Genomic DNA, 10,660 nt, shown 5'->3' on the forward strand with positions numbered 1-10,660 from the left:
ATAGGTGTTATGATCAGAACTATTAATTTAATGAAAGATTATAGATTTACTTCATAAATAACATTAGGAAAAATATTCTTTAACACAGAATACATCGTTTCAGAACATGAATGTGAACATCCATTAAACGATAAGTAAATCTAGATTTATTCATAAATTACAACTGTTACATGTCACTATAAGGATAGGTACAATACATCTATTGTTTAAATAAGAGACTATAACAACACTTATTATCAACTGATTACAAACGATATGTACAATACATCTATCGTTTGTAATCAATTGATAATTTCTTCCAATCATCAACACATAATATCAATTATTAGTGTCACATGAAGTATTACATACTTAAATGAATGATGGAAAAATAAATAGTTCTATCATATAGATATCTGAAGTCTTGTCCAAGTCAGACTTCTTCAGCTCGATGAGATGAGAGGAGTAATTCCTCCTTTAGTGTCCAGTTTTTTTCGTAATAGAAATAACACTAATTATTTGGTCCTTTCTTGATTTTTGGGTTTATGATGTATTTCCCTTAACTGAACTATAAGTCTATATGAGTGCACAATCTCTTAGACTTCCTTTTATTCAATGCTTGAACAACTTGAAGCTATTTCTATTGTTCTGATTGAATATTTGCTTTATTTGATGAGACATCTGATATGTTTTATAATTATCCAAGACTTTCTGCAAGTCATGGCTAATTTCTTTAGTATGATGTGAGACACATCATCATCATCACAATAATACTTCCATCAAAGTATCATGATTAGACTAACTGGTCGTAGAGGTTATTCATGTATGAGATCTTTTAGTATATATAATTTCTATTTATCTTAAAGGTAGAATCTCAAGCTATTATACCAATTATAGAAATTACCATAAAATGTTACTGTCTCTTGAAACTCAACAAGAGAGGTTTTGCAAAGTGTAAAATTATTAACCGTTATCAACAGAATTTAACAAAGTTTCATTTAGTATTTTCAATATTTAGTCTTTAAAAAATTAATACCTTCTATTGTTTCTTAAGACATTAATTTATTAAAGTCTAGGATCCAAGTAATGAAACAAGTAAATGGTTAGGTGAACTTTATCACATAAACTTAATCAAACTCAGTAGGTAGCGATTACTAATTGCATATGATATGTAACTCTTAGATTATGAGATCCTAAACAACTATTGCTTAGCTTGGCATGTTTATCCCATCTATGCATCAGACCTCTTATGCTTAGGTGACCTTTATCACATAAGATTCCGATCAAATTATCCTACTTGAAACAACTTGTAGCATTATAACTAACCAGTAACAAGGTGATCCTTTAGAAACCAGAAACTACAAAACTACCCCGAACATCAAAATCCAATCCGAGGCCCAGGTGACCCCGTGACGTTAGAACCCTCAAATGATAACGAGTGTTCTTCAAAAGGACGACAATGACTTGCATTTTTAGAAAAGGTTTTATATATGTTTTACAATTATAGTTTATAAAAACGTGGTCTTATTAATATTGTATGCATCCAACAATTCATGTACCCTTTTGTAAAATTCATATAACTTGTTATGAGGTTCTTTAGGTGCCAAATAAAACTTCATTTTATTTGTCATTAAAAGTGATCAATTATAAACTGAAATCCGGTATTTTAAAGTTTAGTCGTAGATCGATTTTAAGATTCGGTAATAGAATTAATAAAACTTTATTTTATACTTAAGAGTTGGAGTTTTGGATGAGTTATAAAATCGCTATTTTAAATCTCCTTTTAATAATAAAAAACTTGTGGCTTCATTAATTTAATAACTTATTTATTTTATAAACTCAGTTTTATGCATCTTATGATAAAAATCATATTTTGATAAACTAAAACTTAGGTGATGATACTTATGTTTTAAATCTCATTTAGCATGCATAAAACATAATATCAACATGTTATGTTATGTTTAAAACACCAACATCATATATTAAGTTTTGAAGCAAAAAATAATCACTAGTTTTATTATTTGTCGTTATAACGCTATAAACCGATTTTAGTTTTTTTAATAAAATCTCCTTATTTATTATAAAGACATGAAGTTTATATAATGTGTAAACATCTTTTAAACAATTTCAAATATTTTAAAGTTTTGTATTTATAAGTTTTACAATATAACTATTTTCAACAAACAAAATTAAGTTTTAACCAGTAACCAGTAAAAAGTTCTTATAAATATCTATTTACAAATATCTTATGTTATCTTTTAATATTTTTTATTCAAACTCCAAGTGATATTACATTATGGAAAAATATTATTTGACATGTAAAAACCATTTTTATACATAAAACATAACATATATTTAACATAAAATAAACATCATAAGCATGCATTATAATAAGTATAAACCAAGCCATCTCTAGTAATAATTTTTATGAGCGATCACAAAAGTTATTAAGTCTTTCCTAAAGAACGTAAGGGACACATCAAAAGGTCTTCAAACTCATACTTGTCAAGTCAACTCTTTGTTTTTTCTAAGACAACTTTTATATAACCAAAATGCATGAAAAATATTGTATATAAAAATAAACAATTTTAATCAATAAGTTGCCAAAGAAGACAAATATAGATTTTTTTAAACCAAAAGAAATTCATGTTTGTTTTCCAAAAACCACAAATTATCAAACATAAACAATCATTCTAACATATAAAAAATATCTCTAATACCACTATTGGATTTTTTATACGAAATGAAAGATCGTTTTTCATAAAAACCGGCAACGGAAGACTTTAAAAATAACATACTTATTTTTAGTTCATAACAAAACCAAATCATCATGGATCCGTTTATAGATGTTAGAATGTAATAAAAACAACCATATGATGTTTTAGAGATAACATTTGAAGCCTTTAAACCCACTTGGTTTTTGGGTGTTGATGAAGATAGCAAAAATCTAAGTTTATGATTTCTCTACAAGTATTCACCATCAAGAGTAAGGCACTTGGAATGCTAGTTCATTCTTATATTCTTGAGCGTCTTAAGCCTTTAAGTGTTTAACTCAAATAAGCACTAAATGGAACAAATCAAGAGTCTTCTAAACCACCAAACTAACTTCAAGAGAGAGAGAGTGTGAGGGGGGGGGGGGGGGGGAAGAGAAGAGCGAGTTTCAGCCATGTGCTTCAAAAGAAGAAATAAAACCAAAAACTTACACATTTCTCATGCATAAGACACTCTTATATAGTCCATGAAAAGTAACGCCTAACCATTAAAATAATCTAAAGTAATGGTAGCCTTTAGAAACATGAGAGACAAAAGGTGGAAGGTTGACAAGCAACCTCCCACACTATTATCATACTTTCGGCCATGCTTCTTTAAAAAAAGAAAGATTCTTTATTTTTTATAAACTCTGAGTTTATAAAATATAAACTTTGTCTTTAGGTAAAAGACAAACCAACTAGTCTAAAAGGTTGTGCATAACTTATTAATTCACACCATATAAAATAATAACTAATAATACTCTATTTTCTCAAAACAATAATTATTCTCTAATTAAAATACAAGAACTGATATAATTTATTAGTAATAAATATACAAAATATGTCAACTTGATAAAGATGTGATCCTATAAGATTATATATTATTAGCAATATCACTACATAATAATTGTTTGGTATATAGATCCCACAAACATAGGAAGAAAGAAAAAAGTAATCAAATTGAAAAAACAATCATATTTGTAATAACAACAAAAAGAGAGATTGAATTATGGCAAAAAGGAAAGAGAAAAAAAAAACAATAAAATTAAATTAAAAGCTACGATTTTTATATGGGAATCAAATAATGGAAACGAAATGATAAGCGAATTTTGTCTAAAACAACGTGGTGTTGCAGGTTCTACACCTAAAACATCCGTTTTCTCTTTCTTATCTCCCAGATCGATCCCTACAAGATGATGAAGATATGTGTTGAACCCAAGAAACCGAAAAAACTATGTGATTAAACCCATAACCTATGAGTATCTGAGTTGAACCTAAGAAACCGACTAGAAACATACCATATTGAGTTTTAAAAACCAAAACCGATCATTTTCGATTTGGGTTCGGTTTGAATCCAAAACCAACCCATGTACGATCATTAAGAAAAAAATAAAAAACAAAAAACAAAACTATATTATAGTATCGTTTCCAAGATTGTGTAGTTTCCAAGATGAGTTAGTGTGTAGATGAAGCAGCGAGCGCCTGCTTCTGCTGACCAAAAAAAATAAAAGATTCATTTTTTCCGTTTTTCTTGTGTCGAATTAATTTTGTAATAGGGCAGATTATTATTCTTGACGGTCAAAGACTCGCAGTAGTCACCGAGAGAGAGAGATGGAGAGCGCCGCCTGCTTCTCAAACGCCACCACCGGTCGCCTTCCTCACCGAAACGCCGCCGATGGCACCCTTCTATCCCCATTTCGGAATCCTACTCGTCTCTTTTCGTCACTTACTCCTCTCAAAAAGGTAATTTTGTAATGTCTTGTCGTGTTTGAGTTTGTTTGCAAATTTCTATAATGACGATCCTAGTAATCTATCAAATGCACAGTTGATGTCGTTACTTACGACAATGTCACTCTTTTTGGGTTTTACTATTATAATTCCTAATGAACTTTAATTTTTCTTAACTATGACGGACGCAGCTTCCAGATCAGGTGCGCTTTCCTTGTCTAAGAACTGCTTTGGGCAGTATGAATGCATCTGCTGTTCGAATTGGCACGACAATCAGGTAGCCGCTCCCTGTTATTTATTTTTTATTTTTCTATCAATTCAGGCCGTTTTTATTTCTTATACGTAATTACGCAATGTTGATTGAACATATAAAGGACATTAGGTTATAAAAGGTTACACTCGCTAAGGACACAAAGCTATCAAAGCCCTCCTTTGATTCTGTACTTACTTGAAGTGAACTGTTTAATAAAACTGTGAATTTTACCCTACTTTTCTTATATCTATGTGCATACGTTTGTTGTCTGAAAAGTTGTTAGAACACACGGACAGCTGCTATGTATGATACCTACTAAATTGTTCATATGATTATGATGAAAAAGATCATTTTCTCTGATTGCACCCATCTGTATTGCCATGATAAATAAATACAGAGGGAAAAATGGTGTAGCATTTAGATTATCCAAACCCTTTAAGCAAATGAAATTATTGATAGTATATGTAGATAGGAGATATTTCATATCACCTACTAAATATTGTGAACCTATTGAAATTCAAAGTAGTAGCTATACCCCATGAGACACATTATACCAAAATAAATAGTTACTACATTCATTAGTACCTTTCATAAGAAGTGCTGGGTGGTTATTAACTGGTGTTGTTTAATTCAGCACTGAAAATGAATCGGTTGACCTTGATTGGGATTCACTTGGATTTGGACTGGTGCATACTGATTATATGTACACCATGAAATGCTCCCGAGGTGAGAGTTTCTGTGAAGGGGAATTAGTGCCCTTTGGGAACATTGAGATCAGCCCATCAGCTGGAGTTCTTAACTATGGACAGGTGTGATTTCTTGGTTATGAATCTGATCTGATTTATTTATTGGAAACAATAATATTAAAACACCCAAGTTTCCCTCAGGGGTTATTTGAAGGTCTGAAAGCATATCGGAAGGCAGATGGTAATATTTTACTGTTTCGCCCTGAAGAAAATGGGACAAGGATGATGATGGGGGCGGAGCGAATGTGCATGCCTTCTCCTTCTGTTGCTCAGTTTGTTGAAGCCGTTAAGGCCACAGTATTGGCAAATGAAAGATGGGTTTGTAACTAAATATTCTATTTATTTTTTACTTTTTTATATGTGACTTTGAATGACAACGTTTTTTTTTTTTTTTTTTTTTTGTTAGATACCACCTCCTGGTAAAGGTTCACTATACATAAGGCCGTTGCTTATGGGAAGTGGAAGTGTACTTGGTCTTGCACCAGCTCCTGAGTATACTTTTCTGATTTATGTTTCTCCTGTTGGTAACTATTTCAAGGTGTGTATATACGTTTACACTTTCCCTTATTCCTCCTATCTCTAGAATACACAAATCGCATTCAGATTTCAGATTTATCAATGTTGAGTAAGTTTGTGCTATAAATGTAATCTCATCTGTTGAAACTTGAAAGCTCTTCAATAATGATTTCAAATTTGCAGTCTCTCTTCCTACTTCCTAGTATTATATAAGAGTTGCTTTGCTTTCATGGTATTGATATTCTGTGTTATTATTATTATTATTACATCTGATGGCAGGAAGGTTTGTCACCAATAAACTTGATTGTTGAGACCGAAATGCATCGAGCAACACCTGGGGGTACTGGAGGTGTAAAGACTATAGGAAATTATGCTGCGGTAACCTTAACATTAGCTCTGCTTCTTTATTTGATTTCACACTGTATAGTTGGCAATAGCAAAATACATTTTAGGAACTTATATATATATATATATATATATATATATATATAACTGGAATGAAATGAAGGCTCAAAATACCTGAAATAATTAATCAAGGAACTTAACATATGTTACAACTTACAAAAAGGAAGTGATGATATGCCTTTGTCGTTATTTCCGGATTTAAACCAAATGCTTGAACTTATCCTATAGTTTTTATAAAACAAATGGTTGTTTTTTGGTGCGGCTTCAGTTATTTTGCACACCCCTTAACTAATTTTTAATGTTTTACTAATATGTTTTGTAGGTTCTTAAGGCTCAAAGTGCTGCAAAAGCGAAAGGATATTCTGATGTTTTGTATCTTGATAGTGTGCACAAGAAGTATTTGGAAGAGGTTTCTTCTTGTAATGTGTTCGTTGTAAAGGTATATCAACATCATTTTTGTCACCTATGTTTTATTTTCTTCCTAGTTCTGTTTCTTATCTAGTTAATATTTTAATTCATATCTCCTGTGTGTGTGTTTTTTTATCTTCTGGTTTAAGCTTTTATTTTGCATGATGTTATTTTTTGGTAATAGATTGTTGCAGGATCAATAACTTTTAGGTCAAGTTAACCATCTTCTTCTTTAGTAAATCATTACAAAATTTCTGAAGATTCATGTATTTGTTTTTATTTAGAGGTATTTTAGATACTAATATATATATATATATATATATATATATATATATATATATATATATATATATATATATATATATATATATATAGGTTCAGGTTCATTTGAGACCATTCTAATTTTGTGAGACCGTGAGACCAAATCTAAAAATAATTTTAAAATGCAAAATAAATGGAAAAATCCAAAAATTCTTTTTTTAAATATTATTTTCGGAACTTGAATTAACTAAAAGTAAATAAATAAAATAAATAAATAAATAAAAAATCCTGTTTTTTTTTTGAAAAATACGTGAAATATTCTAATAGAATATTACACTAACATATTCTAAAAAATAATTTTAAAATGCAAAATAAATGGACAAATCTAAAAATTCTTTTTTTAAATATTATTTTCGGAACTTGAATTAACTAGAAAAAAAAATTCCATTTTTTTTTGAAAAATACGTGAAATATTCTAATAGAATATTAACTGTACATAATCTAAAAAATAATTTTAAAATGCAAAATAAATGGAAAAATCCAAAAAAGTTTTTTAAAAATAAAAAAAAAGTTTTTTAAAAATAAAAAAAATGCGTCTCACGGTCTCATAAAATTAGGCTCTCACATGAACCTAACCCTATATATATATATATATATATATATATATATATATATATATATATATATATATATATATATATATATATATATATATATATATAAACAAAAGGATATGGGCATTTATTTAAGTTTTATATGAAGGGCAGGGATTATTTTGTTTGTCTTGAACAAGAATAGTTGGTAATAGGTTAGTAAAAAAAAGGGTATTTCATTTTTGAGTAAAAGTATGTGTGATTGACATCGTGCTTACATAACATAACAGGGCAACACTATATCTACTCCTGCCATAAAAGGAACCATCCTTCCTGGTATTACACGAAAGAGCATAATCGATGTGGCTCTTACCCAAGGATTCCAGGTACACTCTCTCACTACTCTACTGCTCTTTTCACATTCTATGGCCATGTAGTGGCAAAATCCTTTCATTTAAGCTACTCATACCTTCTACATACAACTTTTACATTAACTACTTTATAATTTATATTACATATATTATTCATTCATATTTTAACGTTAATATAATAATTTGTTAGTTTCCTAATAAATCATATAATTTATAATAATAAAATAATTTATCTAATAAAAGTATAAAAGAAACCTTTAAATACTGTAGAAGCCAAATAACATAACATTGCAAGTAGACTGGGTATGTAGGAAATGGTGACATTGACTTCCATATATGTCAGTTACCTTGCAAGTGTTGATGGAGATATGAGTTGTGAAATCAAATGATTGTTGTATTTTGTTCGGTGCTTTGGAATAAATAAAAAGAAACAAAATCAAATCAGATTGAGCCTACTGCCTATATCATAGTTAGAATGATTTGTTTCTTTAACTAACTATCTTTTTTAACCCTTAATAATGATTTGTTTCTGTAGGTTGAGGAAAAAGCAGTGACTGTAGATGAGTTGCTTGATGCGGATGAGGTTTTTTGTACTGGAACTGCAGTGGTCGTATCCCCTGTTGGCAGCATAACTTATCTTGGCAAAAGGTGGTTGGTCAACTCTTGGTCAAAAATGAAACCAGTTATTATTTCCACCACTTAATTGTTGTAAATATTTTAATTGTTGATTGAATTGCAGTGTGTCGTATGGGAGCAGTGGTGTAGGACTTGTGTCACAACAACTCTACACAGCACTGACCCAGCTACAGATGGGTCTGACCCAAGACAAGATGGGTTGGGTGGTGGAACTCAAGTGACTCCTTTCATCTTTTTTTTTTTTTTTAGCTTTCTGTCATTATCTGTAGTGGTGAATGGAAGTAGATGATGCTCTTTGATGGATGTTGTACGATTTTAAGTGTTTATGTCTTGAAGAAGAAAGTAGGGAGATAAGGATGGTGATGATGATGATGGCAACAATGGAAACTCAAGTTTTGGCACATTTATATTCTTCATTGTTGCATTCTTTTTCATGCAAAATGATAGGTTTTTCAAGTACAATTTTCGATAGTCTTTCTTATCATTGTTTGGTTTGTTAATGGTCTTTTTAGAAGGAATGAAATTTATAAAAGCAATTGGAATATATTAGGGTTTTGGAATCAATGGTCAAAGAAATTGCAATAGTATGTAATTGTATTTATGAAATTTGTTGAAGGATCCTTTTGAATATGATAGAACTGAAATGTTAATAATTTGGAATCTGTCAAAAAAAAGTTGTCTTTTATTTTGTTTATAGGAAATGAAATGAACTTTAACAGTAAACATTTAGGAAAAAGGGAAATTTCCAAAAAAAAAAGTCCCAACTCTTTGGGCCAATTTACAAAATAATCCCAAATTATTTTTTTATAAAAAATCTTAAAAACTGGTTAAATGTTGCATTCCGACCCTCTCTTCTGGATTCAGCCGGTAATTTGGGATTATTTTGTAAATTAACTGGTAATTTGGGATTATTTTGTAAATTAACTGATTTTCGTAAACTGATCAATAATATTGGGAGTTTTTTGCAAAAACTTTTACTTTCATTTTTAGTTTTATTATTTTATTAAAAATTCAAATAAAAATATTATTTTCTAAAATTGTTAATATTATTGAAGGAAAATGACTCTTGAAGGTAATTAACTTTTGCACTTGTACTCATTTGGTCCCTTTCCTTTTTTCTGTATTCAATATACCATCGAACTTATTGTTTGCGTTCACCATAACCCTTTTGACCTGTGATAGCCGGTCAAAGGGTTATGATAAACACAAAGAACAAGTTCGATGATATATTAAGTACAAAAAAAGGAAATTGACCAAATGAGAACGAACTCAACAGTTGGTTACCCTCCTGAGTCATTTTTCCCAAAAATTTAAATGAAATTAAAGTTGCAAAATTATCAAAGATTGCAACCTTCTTTGGCTATAATGTATATGCAGAGCGTTTCAAAGGGGTAACCTTGTTAAAACATGATCTACGCTAGGCTTATTGTGGTTAGCTGTTAACACCTCTCTGCAAAAGGATATGACTTTGTATGAGAGGTATATTTATCAGTATAAACGTTTATCTCAAGGTATATTATGGTGATGTATCTACAAAAGCAGCATGATATTGTACATATTGATGTTGTATCTTATCCCATGAATTCGATCTTAAAGCTAAGTAAACTCAAAAATCACAGCACTTTTGATTACACTCGTTTGTATACTTGTTTAGAATCCATGATACGGTAAATCATTTGATTGGAAATGTAAATGTAGTCATGAAATGCGTCTGCTTAGTCAAGATTTCCCTAATATATATTCAAGTGCATTACAAAGTTGTACATGTATGAATAATGTTCTTTCGTGGGTTATGTTTTGAAGAGAAGCAAGAATGAATCTCATAAAGTCATTAATATCAGTAGGGGATGACGTGGAATTTGCTGTAAATGAGTAAAAGGAAAATGAATCATGAGGGTAACCAACTGTTGCATTTGTTCTCATTTGGTCCCTTTCCTTTTTTTTGTACTCAATATACCATCGAACTTGTTGTTTGTGTTCTTCATAACCCTTTGACCGACTATCACAGGTCAAA

The 10,660-nt window shown here is 30.1% G+C and overlaps 1 protein-coding gene across 1 annotated transcript; it reads left to right on the plus strand.

Moving 5' to 3' along the window:
* Nucleotides 1-4,195: 4,195 nt before the first annotated feature.
* Nucleotides 4,196-9,108, plus strand: LOC145048973 (branched-chain amino acid aminotransferase 2, chloroplastic-like). The gene is made up of 10 exons (XM_078997641.1): nucleotides 4,196-4,472; nucleotides 4,649-4,734; nucleotides 5,345-5,519; nucleotides 5,598-5,774; nucleotides 5,863-5,994; nucleotides 6,252-6,350; nucleotides 6,700-6,816; nucleotides 7,930-8,025; nucleotides 8,546-8,658; nucleotides 8,750-9,108. Exons 1-10 carry the CDS (start codon nucleotides 4,341-4,343, stop codon nucleotides 8,865-8,867), a joined length of 1,245 nt encoding a protein of 414 aa, XP_078853767.1. The 5' UTR covers nucleotides 4,196-4,340; the 3' UTR covers nucleotides 8,868-9,108.
* Nucleotides 9,109-10,660: the final 1,552 nt, after the last annotated feature.

Source organism: Lactuca saligna, chromosome 5, assembly GCF_052625555.1.
Source record: "Lactuca saligna cultivar CGN05327 chromosome 5, ASM5262555v1, whole genome shotgun sequence".
Classification (NCBI taxonomy): Eukaryota; Viridiplantae; Streptophyta; class Magnoliopsida; order Asterales; family Asteraceae; genus Lactuca; species Lactuca saligna.